The sequence below is a fragment of the Nymphalis io genome, chromosome 10 (genome assembly GCF_905147045.1).
Source record: "Nymphalis io chromosome 10, ilAglIoxx1.1, whole genome shotgun sequence".
NCBI classification, from domain to species: Eukaryota; Metazoa; Arthropoda; class Insecta; order Lepidoptera; family Nymphalidae; genus Nymphalis; species Nymphalis io.
In genome coordinates, this window is record NC_065897.1 from 8,230,510 (window position 1) to 8,254,603 (window position 24,094).

At 33.7% G+C, this 24,094-nt stretch overlaps 1 protein-coding gene across 2 annotated transcripts in view; it reads left to right on the forward strand.

Moving 5' to 3' along the window:
- LOC126771052 (hemicentin-2) overlaps positions 1-23,891 on the forward strand; it is a 36,691-nt gene extending 12,800 nt beyond the window's left edge. The window contains exons 3-13 of one of the 2 annotated variants that reach the window (XM_050490732.1): positions 5,019-5,205; positions 8,210-8,470; positions 10,337-10,533; positions 16,329-17,489; positions 17,787-18,352; positions 19,054-19,248; positions 19,570-19,759; positions 20,018-20,401; positions 20,783-20,939; positions 21,046-21,239; positions 21,795-23,891. In XM_050490732.1, coding sequence (XP_050346689.1) covers positions 5,019-5,205; positions 8,210-8,470; positions 10,337-10,533; positions 16,329-17,489; positions 17,787-18,352; positions 19,054-19,248; positions 19,570-19,759; positions 20,018-20,401; positions 20,783-20,939; positions 21,046-21,239; positions 21,795-21,964 — 3,662 coding nt within the window. In that variant the 3' untranslated portion in view covers positions 21,965-23,891. Of the gene's footprint in view, positions 1-5,018; positions 5,206-8,209; positions 8,471-10,336; positions 10,534-16,328; positions 17,490-17,786; positions 18,353-19,053; positions 19,249-19,569; positions 19,760-20,017; positions 20,402-20,659; positions 20,713-20,782; positions 20,940-21,045; positions 21,240-21,794 lie in introns of those variants that run through there. The other variant, XM_050490733.1, reaches the window with a different exon arrangement.
- The last annotated feature ends 203 nt before the right edge of the window (positions 23,892-24,094 follow it).

The window sequence follows — 24,094 nt, forward strand, 5'->3', positions numbered from 1 at the left end:
GAACAGTAGCTTATGAAATATAAACGCTTAAAAATTCGCCAATGTTTAAGAACAGAAAGTGCGAATAGACCGGTTGGGATAAAATCCTTATTACATCGACTACACTTATGTGTGGTATTTGAGTTTATATTCATATTCATACTGAATATTCCAGTTTGTTTGTAAAAATGTAATCTTGAAACTCGAAACAGCTTGTGGGACCAAGATCCTCTCGACAACCACATGTCTCTTTTATTAAAATCAATCGGCTTAGGTTACAAGGAGATAAGGTTCACCACACACTTAAAAAACATCTAGTTAACAAATTAGGATCTTCATTACTGGCACGTAGAAATTGCTTTTTTTTAAATATATTCAATGTATTATATTAGGTTCTGAAATTCATTAATTATGAATTGAAAGACTTTTGAACGAATATTTACATTTTTCTTTTTTACTTGGTTTAATTACCCTAACTTTAGCGACATTTTAATAATAACTAAATCTGGTTAAAAGCTAAAATAATTTCTAGTGTTAAACGGGATTTTACCTTGAATTAAAATAATTATTTATATATTGTTGTACATTTCTACATGTTTTACACTTAGGTATGTAGTAGTTAGTATTATATATATAGAAATGTACAACATTATAAAACACTGCCTCGCTGAAATTAAATGATCGATACGATTTTAAAACCTTCTAAGTGCAAAGTAGGTAACAAACTAGAACAAAGCAGGTAACATCATTTGAAATTAGATTATTTACGATAAATAACTAATAATTAAGCAGAACAAACTTTTGGAATACAATTTAAATGAACACAAATTATATTTAAATATTCAACTACAAAAGAGTAGGTGATATTGAAAATACATATAAAAGGTAATAAAATCTGATCGAAATTATCCTACAAGAACCAATTTTTTTTTAAATATAGATATAGTTTGCTATGTAATACGCATAAAACATACAAATTAACCGCCAGTAAACTATACTATAATGACAAAAAAAAACGTATACGGACCATATTTTCAGAAATTCATTGCATATTAAAACATGTATAGCAATGCTGTATATCAGTTAATCAAAACATATGTTATTTTATTACTTTATAGTTTTACCCCAATATATGTTTTGTAAATAGTAATAAGACAATTATTATCATCAAACAAAGCTATCAATCTGTTTATATACCGTGTCCATATTGTTATATGTGTTACCACACGCAAGCCATACGATTTCTTTGTCATGTCTTTATTCAAATACCTTATCTCTAAAACGATTGGTTTAAATTGCAAGGTGGTTGCAAATTAAAAGGCAACTTTTAGGTTCAGAAAACGCTAAACAATATTCTTTCTTTTATAATATATATCTAATGATATTGTGTGATAATTTACAAATTATACTAACATTTTTTTAGGTTTGGTTTGATTTTTTAAACATAAAAATATTTACTGTGATTTTTTTATCAAAACTAGATGAAATATACCGTCGCTGACTTCTCTGCGGAAGTATCTTTTATACAAAGTTTCACGATATAAGCTATATAAACAACATGTTTAATGCTTGATATAGCCTACTTGTCCGCCCTAAAAATTTTATGTAAAGTAATGTAAAGTGCCATATCAATCCATTAGTAGTTGCATAAATCCGAAGACATAAACACAAACAAATAACGCATTGCTAATAATTACTCTTTAACCAAAGCATTTTTATAATATTATAAATTAGGCATTTATAATATTATAAGAAAATTTCGAACGCGCTTTAACGCGCTGGACGGGTTCTAATAAAATTTTACATACAAGAGGAGTATGTTGATTATAGTCGTTATGAAAAAGTACTATACATCCTATACGTAAGGTACTTTTTTATAAGTCACATAAATGATAATTATATCAAGTCGGTTATAAATTTAATTTATACAGAGACAAAGGAATGAGTGGGTAGGGCAGGGTAGCTGTTTATTGTAGACTAACGATTTCAAATGTCTGCACTTATTTTTTGCAGCTAAGTTCTAGCCTTTGTGATAACAATAAATATTTTGTTTGACCAATGCAAATTACGGGTCAATGTAATAAAAGGAAAATTTAATTCAATTTTTTCAGCTCCTGCTAAGTGGGACTGACAGAGTACTTTTAACAATATACTTTGAGTACTAAGTTACAATTCCATACATTGTGAGGGTTCCCGCATGCTCCCACGCTCTCGCCACGCTACGTGCTCGTGGTACCACTTGTAACGGTCGCTGCCTTCTTCATTGTCAACCCAGAACACGTGTGAGCGAGTGTTAACCAAGAACAAAGACGCATTAGTATGAGAGGGAAGATTGAAAAAATCAAGATATTAAACATTCTGTGCGTTTAAGGCTTTATTATTAAAAATAAAGTGAATAGAGTTCAAATTGTGATCAATAATTTATCTCCGGTAAAAAATATAAGACCGCAATAAAAGTATAAAAAAAAAAATTTAGCCGAATTTGTTTTATACGAAAAAAACGAAGTTTCTTTTTTAAAGTCGGTCAACAGTATTAATGTTATAAAAGTTCATATATTAGGTGAGCACATATAACACCATCAATCAATACTCACCATCAATGCGCCTCAAACCACGTGATTTAAAATGTTATACTTACATATCCCTTATGCCTGTAATTCTTACTAAAGACTCACTATTGCAAACAGAGGGAAGATAGCAATATAGAGTATTGTTGTTTAATATATATTCGGTATTTTATAAATTCCAATTCTTAATATTATTTGCGTTTGAAGTTTTTTAGCCGACTTAAAAAAGTAGGAGGATCTTAAATATATAATAAGTACCATAACTAAATGTGTTGTTCAAATGAGACGGCGCCGATTTAAGGACACACGTGTCAAAATTCATCATTCGTTAAGATTAGGATTTCAGTTATGTAGCTAACTACTTACTAAATATTTCAATTGTAAATTTACTACCTTGATAAATTTATATAAAATTATTTTCGTAAAAAAAAAATCAAATTGGAACCGTTGCCAATCAAGGCAATGAGACATGATGTGTCCTATATTGACTTGCTTGCACAAACATCAAAATATAACTTTTATTCTTAAGACGTTTCATTAAATACAAAAGGAAAAAGTGCAATTGAAGCTATTCGATCTATTTTTACAAGAATATTGCCCGTTGGACAAATAATAATAATTATTCAGTGCATTTCTTTGAAATTATATCGTATTTTTAACTATATATATACGCGGGTGTAGTTTTGTAGTTACAATCGCCTCCCAGTAGGGCTAACGACCGTACTTTAAATTTGTTTTAATTTTATTTTCAGTGAATATAATTTAAAGGTGTAATTAATAAATATTATACATGAACAAATCCTTTTTGTGTATTTGCCGTATCATTATTAATTGAATTATAATACGTAATAGACAAAAACACAAATAAAGCCTAAACGACACAAAGTTTTAACTTTAATTAAATAAAAGCCATTATCAAAATAAACATTCATAAAATATGTTCGTTTCACCTCTGTAAGGCAGCAGGTTTGTTGTTTTTCTTAAAAATAGTTGGTACCCCTACTTGGCAGTTTTCTTCACGGCAGCCTGCGCACGAGACCTAGCGGTCAATGAACCGGTGCGCTGGCGCTAATAACCGTTGCGTCGTTCGCGTTGCGTCTCTCGTTTGAAATTCGTTTAAATTAATAATATCAATTTGTTTATTAAAAAAGCTTTGTTTCGTTATATGTACATACTATGTATTTGAATTAGGTGTGATATAAGAATACTAATTTACATACATTTTCATATTACAATGCGTTTTCATCTCTGTTATGAAAATGAAATATGAAATACCAATGAGGTCTTATTAGACGTCATTAGTATTTCATATAATATATGTATATATATATATATATAATATAATATAATGACTTTTACTAATATTGACGTTGCGCATTTATTTAAAGACTATTAAAAATATATGTTAAGTAAGGGCATATATTTAATAGCTAGTCTTTACAAATCATGACAGTGTAGAATTGTAGACATAATGTTAGCAGTAATTCTTTATTGAATTGAAATTCACATTACATATTTTACCGCCAAACAGCAATACTGAGTATTGTTGTGTTCCGGTTGAAAGGGTAACCACAGGCTCATGGGACATAACACCTTAGATCTCAACGGGCCATGTAAGGAATTGTTAATCTTTCTTATTGAAGTAGCTCTCCTCTTACCAGCGAAGACAGTAAACTTCACTACCAAGTTTTTTGTTCCGTCCTCTGTTATATCTTTGATTTGTAATGAGTTAGAATTTAAAATAAATTAGATATTTATTGCCTTGTGCCTACGACAGGGTGGAAAACCGAAAGTGTTTGTTTGGGTTATAATAGTCGAATAAGTGAAATAGAAAATTCGAGACGGGATAGCGAATAGCTGGAAGTATTTTATAGCTTGTATATGAAAAGATTTATGGATAAACGTAACGCTATTTTGGTACCATAATATTATATTATATAGGACATCAAATTGTAAAACGGTGAAGCCTAACTACGTACGTACTTTTTGCACTAACGGTACGCAAGCCTCGTACTCGTTTCTTTATATGAGGTCGATCGATCAGATACATCATTTCATTAGTAAGCTAATTTTAGGAATTAGCTTTATAAAGATGATATAACAACAACAAATGAAACGGACGCATAATAAAGCTACGATTTTACTAAATTTAGGTACTTAAAATTAACTTTTTCTTTATTACCTCAGGTTATATTTATATTTATATAAGCTATATTTTTATTTATAACAAATATCATGACTTGCAATGCGGTTCATTAATACGTATAAAAAAAAACCATTTGTCACTAAATGAGGATTTTTATATAAACAATAAATATAAAAAATATGCGTATAAATTAGTTACAATACGGTTTTTTTTTAAATAGACTAAATATTAAGACGAACCCGTTTTTATTTTCCTTTGTGATCAATTTTATTTCTAAGTAAACCTTAAAACGATGTGTATTTAATATAATCTGTTTTTTTTTTTAGTTCTTCAGTACGTGTTGAGCGAGAATGACCAATACGATGCGCGTGAAGGCGAAGATATCACAATGCAGTGTCGGTTCGCGCTGGACCCCGTACCCAGAGAGTCGATCACCTACTATTGGGTGCGGAACACCTTTAACGATCTCGATAACGTTGCTATCGGCGACGTACCCTTAGAGACTAATTACCAGTAAGTACTATTGTTATATAATTTATATTTTTTTTTATCTGTATTATGTCAAATTAGTTTTAAAATAAGAAACGTGTTGCCATGTTGTTCATTAGTATCGTTTGCTATAAATAAATATACATGAAAGTAATAAATTTTTGTGCTACGCTCACTGGTCTGTGCAAGCTCGTCTGGGTAGGTACCACCCACTCATCAGATATTCTACCGCAAAACAGCAATACTCGATATTGTTGTGTTCCGGTTTGAAGGGTGAGTGAGTCAGTGTAATTACAGGCACTAGGGACATAAAATCTTAGTTCCAAAGGTGGGTGGCGCATTGGTTATAAGCGATAGTTGACATTTCTTACAATGCCAATGTCTAAGGGCGTTTGGTGACCACTTACCATCAGGTGGCCCATATGCTCGTCCACCTTCCTATTCTATAAAAAAAACGTACATTTTTGTGCCCATTAGAATTCATATAATTATAAGGTTTAAAGATTAATCGTGTTAACAGAAGATTTACCAACTTTTTATCATTTTAATGTACTAAAATAATACAAATAATTACATTTGTATATTTACACCATATCACAATACTATTCCTTACGTGTTGTTTTATTTTTTAAATAAAATTATAAAGATAAAAAAAGGTTTTTAACAATATACGAAGATATATTCATCAATATGTTCATCCGCTGCTTCGCCCTCGATTTGGGAGATGTTAGGCAAAAAAAGTAGCCTACACCTTTCTTGTGGTTCAAGCTTGCTTCGAAACAAATTTCATCAAAATCAGTTCTGTGGTGTAACTGTGGAAGCGTAACACACACACAGACTGATATAGTTATTGTATTATTATTGAATTTATAATATTAGTGTAAATTGAAACGCTCACAAAATAAGCGTTATCAGAATTCCATTTGAATCATTTCTTTACCAGATTTTCGAAGAAATAAAAAATGAGTACGTACAATTCAGCTTTCACTTAAATAAGCGTTGTTTTATTAGTAACTACTCGTAGCAAAATCTGAGTCTTCGCTAACAATGAATTCAATTTGTGATGAAGATCTTTCTAAATACGCCATTTTAAACGTACATAATGCCTATTTGAATTATACATGTAAATAATTTTATTTATTTGGTAGTAGCGGTAGTCTAAAAAAGTGGTTGTTTTGGTTTTGGTAACTCGCAAATATCTATATTAATTTAAAAAGAGGCAGTTATTTTGAAATTACAGTCGGACACTTAAATCCTATTTATTTATGTAGAGTATAGATAACTGAAAATTTGTAGTCGAAGACAGACCAACAAGTAGGAGGCGAGAGGCGAGTGGCGAGGTTACAACCGTTACAGTTTCCTAGAATGTTTTTATAGGTGCTTCATTAGGTCATCGCTAATCTCAATGCGTTTCTACGAGCAGGTCATTTTGTAGTAAACTATTAATTAATATAATATAAATTTCATTTAATATAAATGACAAGAGAACGCTGATAAATTCATTAAACTAAATAATTTTATAAATGTGAGAAACAGACCGTTAGGCAAATAGAAGTTTAAAGTGATATTTTTTAAGGTCGAAAATTGATTGGCGTTGTAAATGTTTACTCGCGCATTAGTTTATTCGTAGGCGTATTGTCGACAGGCAGCAGTCCTGCGGTACCGAGTAAGTCGGTGGCTTGAAATACCGGTCGTCGCTCGCGCATCGTCCGTTCCATACATGAATAGTAATTTTTAATTTATATTCAGCGTAATGGAGTTAGCCTTTGTTTTTTTTTATTTACATTTTATTCAAATTATCAATATAAGAGCGTGTTCGTCCTTTACTGGACTGAACCCAATTCTTATGTTAAATATATTTTTGTTAGTCTGCCCGCGGCTTTGCCCGCTTATTGTACAGGGGGAGGCTTAAATAAACTGCACAAGAGGCGTTGCCGGGACTAGAAGGTTCTCAGTACCCTGGTAATTCCCCCTAGAGAATGGAGGCCTGCATAGGTGGGCCGTCCGTCAGAGCGTCACGATAGCATGCGCAAGCGATCCCGTGGCGCTCCACATTAAGGCGGAAAGGGTACCGCTGGTTTTTTAGTGGTTATTCCGATGTTCGGGGCGCACTCGGCGCTTATGACACCGGAGAGCACCACATTTCACCCACCCCCCCAGCGTAAAAAAAGGCTTAAACAAAATTATACAATTATAATATTAACGAGCGTTTTTTATGTTCCTGTCGGTGCTGGATGATACTTTTTGAATTTTAGAATATTTTTATATAAACAATTACTATCATTCTTAGTTGCAAAATATGGAGAAGCAAAACTTTGTATAATTCGAAAAACGTTAAATTTATGTACTATTTGGGTTTTACATGAAAACTCGACATAAAAAAAAACTAAAAAATACTTTAATATAATTTGGATATTCTATAACTAATATATTTCAAATTCAATATTTAATTCGTTTCCATAAGTAGAAACATTATTGAAATTTGAATGACAATATTCATACTATTTAAATAAATATTTGAGAATATGTAGTAGAATTAATTTTCGATTGGTCATCGATAATTAAATGGATGAGAAACCATTTAGTTTATTGGCAGATATAACCAATTTTATATACATTTGTAAATGTCCCGGACTATACAACATTTTGTGTGTGTGTTTTTTTTACTTTCGTGTGCGCCCCGTCGTCTATTTATTTATTTACTTAGAAACAACAAAAATAATCGAAATAATACGTAAAAAAAGATATATGTTAAACGTTCTGTTGATAACAGGTTATAGCATCATGCATTATAAAACAACAAATATAGAAAAATAGAAATATTTCAAACATAATAATCAGTGGCATCATTAGTTCATTAACAGTAGTTTATCAGTCATCATTAATAATAAAATTATAATGAAAAATGTAATGTAAAGTAAATAAATATTTATAATGTCCTCACAAATTTTATACTACAATTTTATACTTGCATCTAATATATTATAATTTTTAATAGGTCTGGTTTGACAAGATATTATTTTTACAGGATAATGTACGCGCCATCAGAAGGTCGATTCGATTTGAAAATAACAAACGTAACTTATGAGCGGGACAACGGACAGTTCGAGTGTCGGGTGAAAGCCGGTGGGTCGGGACGCACCATGCACTCGCAAGGATACAACCTCGTGGTACTCACTCAACCACAACCTCCAGTACTGAACACTGGCCCTCAGGCTCAAGCACAGGAAGGCAGGCAGCTCAACCTGACGTGTTCAAGTGTCGGAGGTTCCCCTAGTCCAATTATAAAGTGAGTTTCATTTATATTATGGTAAATAACAATACAAGGGAGCGTTCACAAGTTAGTGGTTAGTCGAGTTGGGGATAAAAAGAAAGGTATGTTGGACTACGTGACGGCAGAGAGGAATTAGATGACGAGTTAACATATATAATTTATTGAATTTTACACGATCAGAATAAAGTCAGCTTGTTTTTATTGTATATTACATCGGTTTTTTTTTTAATTTGCAAGATATAAAAATCATTCGAATTTTTTTACACTCACGATGATACAACAAAATGTCAAGCTAGACTACACGGAGAAGGTTTAATACAGACTAACACGGATCGAATACTTATTATAATTTACCTATAGTTACTCATATATTTGGAATACGTGTTAAGAGCGACATACTCATAACAACAACGGAAATCATCTAAATAAATGTCGCGCAATGAGTTATTACGTCCGCAACTACGTTGACGTGGAATATTGCGATAGCTTTCTCTTAATGTAAATACATTTACAATTTTAATCTAAACTATAACACTGAGATCAGTTTAAATATGAATGTACTTAAGAATATATTTTATATTCAAAAATAGGATTATATACTGAGTGACAATTTTATTTATGTTTTACTAATTTACGCCCGCGTTTTAGGAGAGGAAGCAGTTCTTAGGTATAAAAAAGTATGTATGCTGCCTCAGTCCTTTCTTGGGGCTTAACCTTGCTTTATATCAAATTTCATCAAAATCGGTTCAGAGCCGCGAAAGCGTTACGGAGTTACTTTCGCTATTTTATTTTATCGCGGTTTTAGTATAGATAGATAATTAGGTACGTAGTAAGTTTGTAGTTATGGAATCTTGTAAGCTTTTTATGCAAATTTCTAATTATGAAGATTTTCAGTAATTTTATAATAATTGAATATCGATTCAATAATATAATTATAAATATTTTATATAAAACTTAACTACAGACAAACAAAAACAAAAAATTAAAAATATTAACTTATAATGCAACTTATATTACAAAAATAAAATAATAAAAATAAAAATGGGATATATATGTTTTTTTTTGTTTCTTTTATGGATGGATACTAATATGATCGCCATGTAACGGCATGTATTGGCCATTTGTTTATATTAATTGATATTATTTTTCAGTAACCTGTTAATAGTCCCCTCCCGATTTCAACGGAGTCCTAAGCCGAGGTCCGGCCTCACAGGAGGCACCCTTAGGACGCCCGTCTCTCTTGAGCCCTGTGTGGCTCCCAACATCCGGCTGAGTTAATCTCGCCCACCCCGGCCGGTGACGCTGTAGAGGCCAATAAGGCCAACAGTATTACTCACTTCGAAAAAAAAAAAAAAAAACCTGTTAATAGAACAGCCCAAGTCAGTATTAGTGTTAATACTAATCCCATAGTATTACTACACTACTATACTAGGCTCTACGCTTTTCCATAAATCCGCAGTTTGCGCATGGTCTCTTATCGTGTCCCTACACTCGCAACGTTTCCTCCAATCCTTTTGTCGGGGGGCTAAAAACCGATAACAAACGAGGAATGCCGCGAAGCCGCGGATCTATATACACTTGCGTGTCATAGCTTTCGCGCCGTGGATATGGAGCGGTCATTTGCTTTTCTTATACCATTTCAATACTGATTATAGAACATTAATCTTAAAAATTCATAGATAATATTTAAGAAGATGGCCTATTAAATATAATGAGAGTAATTTTATTTATATTATATGTATAAATTCAAGATACGTCTTCTTAAGAAAAATCAGTTTGAGTTTTTAAATTTATTTACTTTATTTTAAATTTATAATTACTGAATATATGAGTAATAAGTGGTTTTAAACAAATTAATTATCATAAAAATTATCTATATAGGTGGTATCGCGATGGCTCTAACCGTGCACTAGAAGCTGAGATGATAGTCGGTAAAACACGCGTGGAGCCTACCGTGGCTGTACTCACACTCGAGCCAAGCCGTGAAGATGACGGAGCAACCTTCCGGTGCGACGTGAAGAATCGCGCCATGCGTGAGGGGCAGCAGTTAGAAGCAACGGTGGAACTTAGCGTCAACTGTAAGTAATATATATTTAAAATTTATAGATATGTCGGCGAGACTGTGGTGCCGCCATTAATTTAGACTATTGATTTTGAGACGAGAGTGATAACAGACATTTTGTTTTTATATCACTCTGGCGGATCTTAAAACGGACAGATATCGTGGTCAATTATTCTTTGGTTTGGATTACAATATAAGACTTACCTAATATCTCTATTTACGTAATGTCTCTACCATATCAGATAATAACCACATGACAAAAGTTGAGCCAACCCTATGGACCCGTAGTTTTATGGACGTTAGTAGGGTTTTGTGAAAACACGCCTCTGTATAGTCTATTCCAACCACAAGAAGAGTAAATACAAATAAAAAACTTTGACGTCGAATTGACGCGACATCATTGGTCATCTTGAATAATCTATGATTATCACTATGGATTCGAAATTCGAAAAATGACGTTTTGAATGAGCGCGAACTTGTAATCGGTACTTTGATATTAAAATTAAAGTTCTAAGTAGTTAGGTGGAATGGTGTTGAATAGTTAGTGGAATAAAAGTTAATTAATCAAGAACCGTTTGTTGTGCATAATACAACAGGGCTATTAACAAATCGCAATGAAGCCGAGATGGCCCTGTGGTAAGAACGCGCGAATCTTAACCGATGATCGTGGGTTCAAACCCGGGCAAGCACCACTGAATTTTCATGTGCTTAATTTGTGATTATAATTTACCTCGTGCTTTACGGTGAAGGAAAACATCGTGAGGAAACCTGCATGTGTCTAATTTCACTGAAATTCTGCCACATGTGAATTCTACCTTCCCTCAAAAAGAGGAGAGGAGGCCTTTAGCCCAGCAGTGGGACATTCACAGGCTGTTACGGTACGGTACGGAATGAATATGTAAATCTGAGGTGTGTATATCTTTACTCCTTTAATTAGAATAGGATATAGTTGGTATTCAGTTATTCTATTACTTGTATAGTTATGTTTTGACTTCAGGAGCGAATGAATCAATGTAATCATAGGCACAGGGACATAACATCGTATCTTTTATTTCTTACAGTGACAATGGTATAGTATGGGTGAACTGGTAGAGGTGACCTCTTACGTCATTATGAGACTCATTTGCCTGTTCACAGTGCGAATAGAAGACATACGAAGAGGTCTAATGGTTTTATTATTTCAAATATTATAATATTAAAACAATGTAATAGCTTACATTGTGTAATTTTACTTTAGAATATAATAAGTTTATCTATAAAACGATTTATCGCAAAAAAATTAAAAAGTATACAAAGTAAAAGTGTAGATACAATGAAAAATTGGTTTATTAACCATTCTTAATTGATTTGGTAATGTTATTACTTGGAATGAATCAATAAAATTACACTTTTGACACAAATAATAAAAAAAAACTACAATGAATCGAGCGATTAAATCTAATAATCTTGACTTTATTAGTAAGAACGAACTATTTACTAAAAAAATATATCACAATATATAAATATAAAATATGACACGACACGAAAAACAAATACAGGAACGCATACTTACGGCAACCAACCTTGTTGAGTTATGCAACTCCATTTTAGAAAGGCCGCTTTCGAACTAGACAATACGTTAACTAAATACAATGAAATAATAATATTTTAATAAAATAATTTACCCAAAATAGTGTTCTTGTGTTACGAGTTCCTTTTGAAATAGCAAATAGTATTGATATATTTGAGGTAACTAATATGTGCAGCCAGGCTTTGTGCAAGCTCGTCTGGGTAGGTACCACCCACTCATCAGATATTCTACCGCAAAACAGCAATACTTGATATTGTTGTGTTCCGGTTTGAAGGGTGAGTGAGCCAGTGTAATTACAGGCACAAGGGACATAAAATCTTAGTTCCCAAGGTTGGTGGCGCATTGGATATGTAAGCGATGGTTGACATTTCTTACAATGCCAATGTCTAAGGGCGTTAATGACCACTTACCATCAGGTGGCCCATATGCTCGTCCGCCTTCCTATTCTATAAAAAAAAAAAAAAAAAGCATTCGTTCTATGAAAACGAACGCTTAGTTTAAAGCCATGGTTTTCATAGAACGATGTAACAATACAAATAAACAGGACGTCAGTTGTATTTGTACACACGGCGTTATTTAATAAACGTGTAGCGGTTGAATAGCTACACAACTACCTCTCTCTGTCTCTCATCAGCTGTACAATACAACGATTGTTTGGTAGGGGGGAAAGATAATACATTTCTCCTTTTATCTCGATTAAACAATAATGTGCTAAAAAAACAGTCTGAATATACACTATATTATATATAAACGCAGGAACATGCTTTTCATAATCTTTCAAAACGTATTTTAACTGTTTTTCTGTTTAAAATATTGCATCAAGATGTTATCGCACAATATCAATAAGAATAGAGGTGGGATATAAATTCAATTCTGTAAAGTAATTAATGTTTATATCTTTGGGTTCAACTCCAAGATATTAAACAATTATTATACCATGAATTGTTATATATATTCTGGTGGTATTCATTCCAAAACTATAGCAGTTTAACATTTGAAATAATACCTTTAATAATAACTTAATCCTTAATTCATTATTAATGTAATTGAAAAAAATTGAAACAAACATACGAATACTTAAAATTCTGTGAGGTCAATATGGAGATTTTTACAAAGATGATTTAAGTGCTATAAATAATGCTTTGAATGGCTTTATAAACTATTGGCATATAGCTAGACATAAAAGAGAGAAAATATTCTTATTTTTCATGAGCTGTGCAGTTTTCCCCACGGTTATGAAATCGACTCCGAATGTTTTTGCCTTTGTTTACGTTGAACTCACTACGTGGAACTGTCAACGTAGCAGCCAATACATACGAGTTCTTCGCTAAACAATCAAAGATACGAGTATGTGTTTATTGTTTTGATTTGATTTAATCAATCGAATAATATCATGATTGTTCAAATAATTTCATTTAAAATAATTAATCTATATATAAGCGAAATACCACTCATCACGAGATCTCCTAAACTATCCGCCCAATTGACTTGAAATTTGTCACACTCGTTCCCCGACGTAGATGCACATTAAGAACGAATTCTACGCAAAACCTATCCAAAATTCATTTTTTTTCTAATCAACCCATGTAAATCAGGAAAGACATAGATAAACTTAAAAAGCAAAACCTTATCTAAATACAAATCCAAATCAGATTGAGCTAAATCGTTAGAGAAGTTTCCAACATACACGAAGTGTAGTATGGAGGAATTCCTCATTTAATAGTATAAGATATTATATTTACATTAACAAATACTGGGAGGTGTTGTCAATCCTATGTATGTATATAAACCAACTAGTTTTCGCCAGTGTATTGTGAGTTTAGGCCTACGTAATTTTTTATGGTTCAAGCTTATTCATACCAAATTTTATCATAATCAGTTCAATGATTTAACCTTAACGACAGATAGCCAGACACGCTTACTTTTGCATTTATAATATTACTATAGATAGTCATATAGTTACAGTAATTTTTGTACAATTTAAATGACCACATATTATAAAAGAAAGTCTCCCGGCCGCGTCTGTCTGAAAGCCATAAATACAAAAACTACCGAAACGTTTTTCATACGGATTTCACTAATGGACGGAGTGATCATGAGGTTAAAAGGTTTAAGTTAATAAGTCATTAAGGTTTTGTGTAAATTGGCTTTAATATGCCTATTGGGGGTTCTACTGGCTTTCGCCGCTTAAACCAATAGTAATATGTATTACAAACTTGTTGTTTTATAAGATCTATTAACTGACTCGCGAGTTAAATTGATAAAAATTTAATTTGACTCGTGCAGTTGAGCTTGCGACATTTTAAAAATACCTTTTAAATTAAAGTAGACGTTACTTTCTCTTCTTATGATTTTAAACAGTGACATTGTAAATATAGGGTTTATATTCATCGGTATTTTTATCTTATTTTGCCTCTAAAATGCCACTGAAATAGATAATTAAATTTATTTAAGATCAATAAAACTTTTGTGTCGAATCACTTGTGTCCATTAACGTTATTATATGAATATAATTATATGCATGTTTTTTTGTATTGTACGCGTTCCTAAGCCATTCACCATTAAAAAGTTTTAAACTTTGTGCAGTTGTTGTTGATACTTGAAGGTTTCTTGTATAGTTGTATCAACTCACAAATGTACACAAACAAGTAATGTTTCTCGTAATTTACAACAAAGACAAACTTGCTCTAAATTTTTATTTTTTATTTACGCTGATCACAAAACGACTGCTAGAGAAAAAGTATTATCATAATATATTATATTATATTGAGTTTTACGTTGCTTTCTGGACGAAATGTAGAGTTTAAGAAACTATTTTCATCTGACGTTAAAAGTGTAAAAGTCTTTTTCATTTAAAGTAGAACTCTGCAGTGCGCTATGAAATGAGGAGTTTTGTTTATGCTTCATATGCTGCGAGAAAAGCAAATATCCTATAAAGAGATTCCTTTAAAAAGCCAAGGGGCTTCGAGAAATACGAGCTTTTAGAGCTTTCTTCATGCAGAAACCTAGAATGTAGAAAGAGTCAAGATGAATGCGCGTTTTGTTTAAGCGAAGTGATGTGTATAATACTTGTACTTCTAATATAATTATGAGTTTGAAAAAAACTCTTTGAGTTTCTACCGTCGGTTCTTTTCAGGCTTGAGGTGTGTATTTCCAAACCAACCGATGGTAGATTTTTACAATTATTAAGCAAGTGAAATGCTTTTATGTTGAATAAAGACGAATTGAATTTTGACGTCGAATAAATGAATTTATGATTTTGAAAAAAAAACATTAAAACGTAACGGGTTCTAGGAGTCACGCAGTAAATAGTATTGTACATTGTATAAATAAAGACTAGTCTCAAGGTAAAGTGTAAACACGTTATAGGTCTGTCCATTCGCTTCAAGTACAATGTTTCACCTGCCGAGGTCAAATATACTCCTGTTGGCCAAAAAAGGAAAGGGACGGACAGACATTACTGCTCGTAAAAATATATTTTATTTGAAATTATTAAACACCGACATTTTCAATTAATTTAAGTGTCATATCATTTTAAATAATAATAATTTTATGAAATATTTCTTTCTTTTTTTTTCATATCATCTGTTAAATAAAATACTTGCTGTAATCGTATTTCAATGTCGAGATTAAATTAATTAAAGCAAAAATAAATACAAAAAACTGCTTTACAAATAAATCATTATTTTAATATATATGTATATATACATCTTAGAAAGAATTTTGCCTAAATTGATCAAATAGTATATAGTATATGAAATGTTCTATGGTGGTTACGTGCATTCTAAAACTGGTTAAAAATATGCACATTACAGTTCGTTCTATACTGATGTAAACATTTATATCATGCAATTCCGGGCTTCCTATTTATCTAACCTGTAATAACTGCCAGATGTCGGTAATATTTGTAATAAGATGACCTAAATGAAAAACATGAAGCAGCTATATTACGCTGTCCGTTCTAATTCTGACACATACTGTAAACAGTGCTTTGAACTGTGTATTGAGAAAACCATTGCGTCCGTTTTCTTTTCAATTTGTCTATACAAAACATGGTGTGTTTACGTTTAAGCGTAAAACGATACTTTTTTGTGGAATTCAAATGGTTTCATCATCTATTATATGATGTTCTTTCACAACTACTGAGGTAGATTGAGTAGAATAACTTCTACAACTCCAAAATCATCTTATTTTAGATATCTTACAGACTGAATTTACTTATTCTTATACGTCTTTCGCAGATTTCCCGCGAGTTGAAATCGGCCCTGAAAATCCACTGCGAGTCGAAGTAGATGGAACTGCGAACATGGTTTGTAAAGTCGACGCGAAGCCTAAAGTGAGCGGTGTGAGATGGACGAGAGAAGGAAAATATATTTCAAATTCATTCAACCATGTGATTCAGAGAGTGACTGTGCAGGACGCAGGTAAATATATCTGTAGCGCCGACAATGGGCTCGGCCATCCCGGCGAAAATGAAATATACTTGGATGTCCTTTATCCTCCTAATGTCGTCGTGGATTCCAAAACTTATGAAGCAGAAGAAGGCGGTAACGTTGAAATTAGGTGTGAAGTATCATCAAACCCTGATCCTATTTCCATAGAATGGACTATGGAGGGTAGAAATGATTTTCGTCAAAAAGGAAATACTTTATTACTCACCAGAGTAAACGCCGATATGGCAGGAACTTACGTATGTCGGGCTATTAATGTAGTTTCGACAAGCACCGGCAACAAAGTAGAAAGAGCTGGCAGTGCGTCCGTTGCTGTACTCGTAAGGCATAAACCAGGTCAGTCATATATAAGTCCCGAAAATCCCGTAGCGCAGGAGGGCATGGGAGTAACTTTAACTTGCAGTGCGAAACCCCCCGGCTGGCCAGTGCCACAGTATCGCTGGTTCCGTGAAATCGAAATGGAAGTCGGTGACTTAAAGCCAGCGGTCCTCGCCACCGGCAATAAGTACATAATACCGAGTGCACATCTCGGTAGCGAGGGAGTGTACCATTGTCAGGCAACTAATGAACTCGGACACAGTGAACTCGCTACCGTTAATCTTGAAGTACATCAGCCTCCGCGGTTTCAATCGAAATTGCAACCGCATATGATTAAAAACTCCGGCGAAAGAAACTTCTCATTGACCTGTGTTGTTCTCGGCAAGCCTTTACCTAACGTGAAATGGTATAAAGATAATTCTGAAATACGTCCTGATGCTAATTTGTACGAAGTTAAAACTGAGATCAATAAGAGCAGAAACGCCGTATTTAACATACAAAGTGTGCTCTGGTTCCACGGGAGAGCGAGACCAAATGGAGATGATTTGCTGCCTGCTGATCGGGGCGTATATTCGTGCTCTTTTGAAAATGAAGTTAAGAAAGTCGATTCCTCTATGCAGCTACGAATTGAACGTAAGTAACCGATTAATTTATTAATATATTTACTTTTTTGTGTATTACCAATAAACTTTTACAAAAGATAATAATATAATTATTTAAATATAACAGAAAGTACGGGTGTGTAAATGTCTCACCTGCTTCTTTCCTTTTTGAGGACAAGTTTAATAATAAGTAAAATTGTGTAGTTATTTAATTTTCGTTTGACTTCTGTTTTTATTGCTTTTAAAATATGCCATGTAAGGGTAATTAAACGTTTGTTTTGTTGTTAGTCCTGCATTTATTATTTTTTAAATTGTTATTAAATTACAGACGAACCGATATCCGTTAAGCAGCAAAAGAAAGTCGCCTACGATTTGATGGAAAATGCTGAAATTTCATGCCGGGTACAAGCTTACCCGAAGCCCGAATTCCAATGGTTCTACGGAGCGACTCCTGCGCCGCTGCAGATAACTTCTGACGGCCACTATGAGATCATTACGACGACCGACGAAAACGATTCCTATTTAAGCGTGCTGATGATTCGAAGTGTCAGAGCTCGAGATTACGGCGATTATTATTGTAAAGTTAAAAATTCATTGGGAAATATTAATCCCCAAATTCGCTTACAACCCAAAGGCGCCCCGGAGCCACCTAAAAATTTAGCAAGTCAGAAAGTTGATGCAACATATGTAACATTAAAATGGGAGGAGGGTTTCAATGGTGGGCTGACGAGCACGAAATATTTCGTATGGTACCGCCGAGTACGAAACTCAGCTAATGGTGCACACTGCAGCGCGAAACAAACTGACGCTTTTGACTGGAAAGAATACGAATGCGGTCGGTCTAATCCATGCAACGTGACTCATCTCGACCAGCACAATTCTTACTATTTCAAGGTAGGCAACTGCAATATATCTACATTATGTAATCACACTATGCTGATAAATGCCTATTATTTTATAAAATCTAAGCTACATATAAAAGAATAACCGACTTACTGACATATCAACTCACAGCTCAAGTTACTGGCGAATCATATACATTTCATACGGTTTCTTTTTACAAAGTAGATCAGGTAAAAGCAATTCTGAATTATATCGCGAGTAAGGCGCTAGTCTTTTATAGATTAGGAAGGCGGACGAACATATGGGCCACTTGTTGGTAAGTGGTCACCAACGCCTATAGACATTGACATTGTAAGAAATGTTAACCATTGCTCGCCAATGCGCCATCAACCTTGGGAACTAAGATGTTATGTCCCTTATGTCTGTAATTACACTGGCTCACTCACCCTTCAAACCGGAACATAACTATACTACAAAACCGGACGCTTACTAAAAACGAATTTTACATAAATCCTATGCAAAATACATTTTTCTTCTTATCTACCCGTGTGAAGTCGGGACGATTAGTTAGTGTCATATAAAATTAATACATGTTTTAAATACTTTTTAATAGTCTTGTAAATAAATTAATCCTAAATTTTTATTATTAATGCTACCAGCAAGTGACCTATGAATTTAAGGTAACACTTTACATTTCTTACTAAGTTGTTTTTGAAATGTGTATTTAAATTTAATTCATTAACAATTTTTAGGTTAAGGCGGTTAACACAAAAGGGCAGAGCAATTATTCGAATGAAATTTCGGTGACGACTAAGGTGGATAAGATAATACCTCCAGACACGGTTAACTATAATCCCAGCACGAGAATGGTTCGCTTTACCGTAGCGGCGACCTGCCTACCACTTGTTGGGGTCATTGAGAAACTAATGGGTTCAGATGGATGGCAGGTAAGAAATATAACAAGTGATTTGAAATAAACGTGAAATGAACAAGATTGAAATGTGCTACTATTTAATGCAATTCATCGTTTTAAAATGAGCTTGAATATTTTAATAGACACAATATTTATGAAGCTATACTGACCAGTTTTTAAACACAAAAAAAATATTAAAATCGGTTATAAGATGTTTTTGATATTGAAAAAAAATATAAGATTTAATTTTAAGCCTGTTTTTTGTATAAGCTTATATTTATTGAATCTACCAACATAACATCATCGAGCATCATGTCTTAGATTTAATATATTAAATAAGAATTTCGCCTGTCAGGTAGTGGACACCATGCCCCTGAGCCTGCCGGCCGCGGGCGCCACGGTGCAGGAGAAGCAGCTGGACCTGCCGGCGCCCAAGCGCGGCCGCGGCCTGGCCGAGCCCGCCTACGACGGCGACGTCCGCCTGCGCCTCAAGCTCTGCTTGCAAAACAACCAGAATGTGTGCAGCGACAATGTCGATGCGCAAAGTAAGCTTTACTTATTTATCTTCGTTATATTCATGCTGTACGAAAAAAATATTTTACATTTTCTTCCGGCCTGACGCGAACCTTTCTTGGGAAAGCTTTTAATAAACGCTAAATCACCAATATGATTTAGCGTCTACTGAAATTCCTTTAGTCGTTTTTTTATAAACTTCTACGGGTTAAGAAATGAGATAGAGTGAAACTGATCTACTCTGCTGTACTAATTAACTGTACTAATTTCTTAATTGTTTTTATTTACAGTCGGTACATCGTTCGCAGAAGAAGCAATAACATTGACAACATCTACACTTGTCGCAATAATAATCTCGAGCCTCGTTTTCCTGCTGTGCTTAAGTCTGTTGGTTATATTTTGTCGCTGCAAACGCAACGAAAATAAAAAAGAAACTTCAAAAGACTACGAAATGGATTCCATGCGATCACCGATGGGCTCCCCTCAGAATCAAGCACCACCACCTTATTATCCCAGCACTGGTATGGAAAATAAGGCCCTGGAAAATTCTATGGATATACCACTCACGATGGATGACTCCAAGAACACTGTGTATGCAACTCAAGGAGGCTACGGCTATCACATCGCTCCACATACGCAAACACATCCGGGACAAAATATGACGAATTCAGATTGTAAGTAAACAATATTTTACTTGCCTTAACTATCCGTATTAGCCCAAACAAAAAAAGAGAATAATTGATTTAAATTAAACTATTAACGATAATAAAAAAAAAACGGATATTTTAATGTTTTTTTTTAATTATAATTTTTAATAATACAATTTGCATTTAAAGAAATCAACTTGTGCATGTCATTCAATCCATCTGGATTGAAATGGAAATAATCATTGACATTAACGATTTAAAATTTCTTCTCATGCACGCACAAAGGACTAACCAGTAGTGACAGCGTAGACGGTAACACTAAAAAGTGTACAGTAAAAGTCTATTTGCACGAAGAATCGTGCAATAATTTACATAAGACTACAATTCCTAAAACGAAATTTATTATAGGGGTGAATATGGGGTACATTGAAAATAGCTACGCTAACAGCAACAATGGAGGCAGCGTCAACTCGCAGGACTCGTTGTGGCAAATGAAGATGGCCGCGGCTAACAACCCGCCTGGAATCTCTCCCCATCAGATGATTGACCGGCAAAGCAATTACGGGTAAGATTACACAGGTGTTCGAAAGATAAAGGGATTGATTGAAAATTACTGGATTTTAGTTACAATTTTTTTTTGTTTTAAATAATGCAACTAAAATATGATACAGATACGATCCCATCGCACATGGCGGCTACGGAACCATCGACGACTACGCCTCTTACCCCCCTCTGCCCCACGGGACCCAACTACCTGCGCCAGATTATGGACTACGTAACTCTCAGAACCCCTCGAGACAGGACTACTGCTCCGATCCCTATGCCTCCGTTCACAAGCCCAAGAAACGCATGGACCAACATATCGGTACGTAGTTTAATCTGTTCATAAAATAATAATGACCCCGTCTGTGCGACTATCAACGGACAGCTAAAAGTATTAGACATAAAACTTGAATCTTTGATGATGATTGAATTTCTTGTAGTCGACTCATGCAGTAGATTTTTTGGTAGTACATTATGACATAACGAAGTTATGTCTCTACAGGTCTTAGAGCTTTGTGCAAGCTCGTCTGGGTAAGTACCACCCTCTCATCAGATATTCTACCGCAAAACAGCAGTACTTGGTATCCTATACTTCAAATGGTGTTCCGATTTGAAAAGTGAGTGAGCCAGTGTAATTACAGGCACAAAGTTGGTGGCGCATTGGTGATGTAAGCGATGGTTAACGTTTCTTACAATGCCAATGTCTATGAGCGTTGGTGACCACTTACCATCAGGTGGTCCTTATGCTCGTCCGCCTTCCTATTCTATATAAAAAAAGTTAAAAATATTATTGTGGTTTGAAAATTGTAACTCTGAAAGCCCCCATATATATATATATGTAAGTACCGAAGTAGTGAAGTTAGCGCCGTGCCCGCAGAGTCCCCGTACCACGAGGTGAGCGGGCTGCCGGACGGGTTCGCGGCGGACGACGCGGCGGGCGAGGACAAGCCGCCGCACCTGTCGCTCAGCTACGACGAGTCGCTCGAGTCCGGCTACTCCACGCCCAACTCGCGCGCGCGACGCGTCATCCGCGAGATCATCGTCTAACGCACGCACACCTTAACACATTGTAAAATACTACTCGATGCATTTCTGTGAAATCTGTTGATTCTAAGAATACTCTTATCTGGTCCCGGGGACCTTTTGACTCGCGAATCGATCGGTCACGAATTATAAATGCTCCTGCGATTATTATGTTAACGATTTAATAAATTATAAACCACCGAACTAATGTGGGTAGCTAATGATTACTACTTCTCCCTTTCATCTCTTTGTAAAGGTGAATTTTTCTATTTGTTTTATGGTTCTATAATGAGGAATCCTTTCTTGACTAAGAATACTCATTTTGTCTCAGACTTGTGGGCAGAATGTTAGTTAATAAGAAATAAGGGGCGCTGAAATCTGAAATCTCGGTCGCTGCGACCGGACGGTGAGGTGGCGCTGAGTATGAGTAAGATAATTGATTAATGAGACTGTCTCCGAATACTTCATATAACTGCGTGTAAATACATTTACGCATTAGATAAGTAATATGTTAGGAATATATCTGAACATTCAAAATTTATTTTTAGTTTCCTTGTATTTAAAAAAAAGTAATTTTTATTTATTTTTTAATTAATGAAATATCCCATTTTTTTATTTTTTTAACATTTTCTCATTTAGGGAAAGGCAAAAGCATTCCATATACAACCAATTACTTTTTAGATATCTATATTTTTTTCTCATTCCGTGTACGATTCTTTATCATGTTATGCATAAAGTGTATATTTTTTTTAAATGGGATATGTAAGCCATAAAATTGTCTGGTATGAACTACATAACATGAAAAAATGTATCTTTAAAAAACAATAAAATTGTAATATATAGATACTAATGAAATGTGTATGCATGTGTACTACTTTTTACTAAATGGTATCTTTAAAAATATGTTACTATAAGTGTACATGGATTGACTTTAAGGTACCACATACTGTGTTTTCGTAAAGAATATTAATTCACAATTATATTTAAAATTAAAATACATGATAAATTACGATGAATACGAATGATAAACGACGAAATTAAAATATCCTGCATCTCATATGTTTTTATACATCGATTGATTTACGAATTTAATTTGACGTATCTTTTTGGTCTGAAGCGAACTGGCTGTATCTATAGTCCAAACTGTACAGGGGTTATCGAATCGAGAACGTATCGAGACCTTTGTAAATTAGTATTTGGCTCTCAGGATTGATAAATAAAGAGTATTAAATTATATTGAAGAGTTAAATACAAGCTCCCGTTGTCCTCCTACTAAGATGTTTCGGTTGGATTTATTTTATAAATATACCAGTATGTCTTTCACATACCTGAAAGTTTATGCACCAGTTTTGTACTACACTGACCAATGTTTTTCAATAATGTTCATTTAAGGCATCATTTTTTAACATGGGCAAATAATATTCCAAATATAAATGAGCATAATAGCTTTTTATATATAATAATCAAAAGCTTCAATCTAGTTGTTTTTGGTGGGATCGTTCAGTTCATTGAGGCATCTCGCTTCATTTACAAATTGATATCATTTGAAGAATTGGTGCTCTGCAGAGATGAAATGTGTACTTACCATATAATTAGATTCTGGATCGCAATAGTATTTTAAGAATAATATTATGTCTTTCTTTTAATTTAGTTCTCTTTCTGTAGTGCCATTTTTAGAGAAATTTATTCGTACATATTTAATGTATTTTTTTATATTATAGTGTTCATCTTATGTACGAAATAATATCTCTTTTTTATTATGTCTCGACAACATATTCGATTATAAATAATGCTTTGCATAGTTATCTTAATAGCTTTACACGATTTCTTATAGTTAAGCATTAAGGGTAGTTACTTAAAATTAGTATTATTTTTTACAAATCGTATATGTAATTATTATATTGTAAATAGAAGCTTAAGCCTTTATTCAGTTAATAAATTTTAAACATTTCACACTGCTCATTATTATCTAATACTGTTTACAAAATATATTATTAAGATGCATCTACATTTTCCGACTTCACACGAATGCCGAGGACAGTTTTTTTTTTTCAAGATATTTTTCTTATGTTAAACAAATACATGCACAATCTGTATGATAAACCACATACATAGGGGAATGGACAGAGCTATCCCGATGCAGTGTTGAAAATA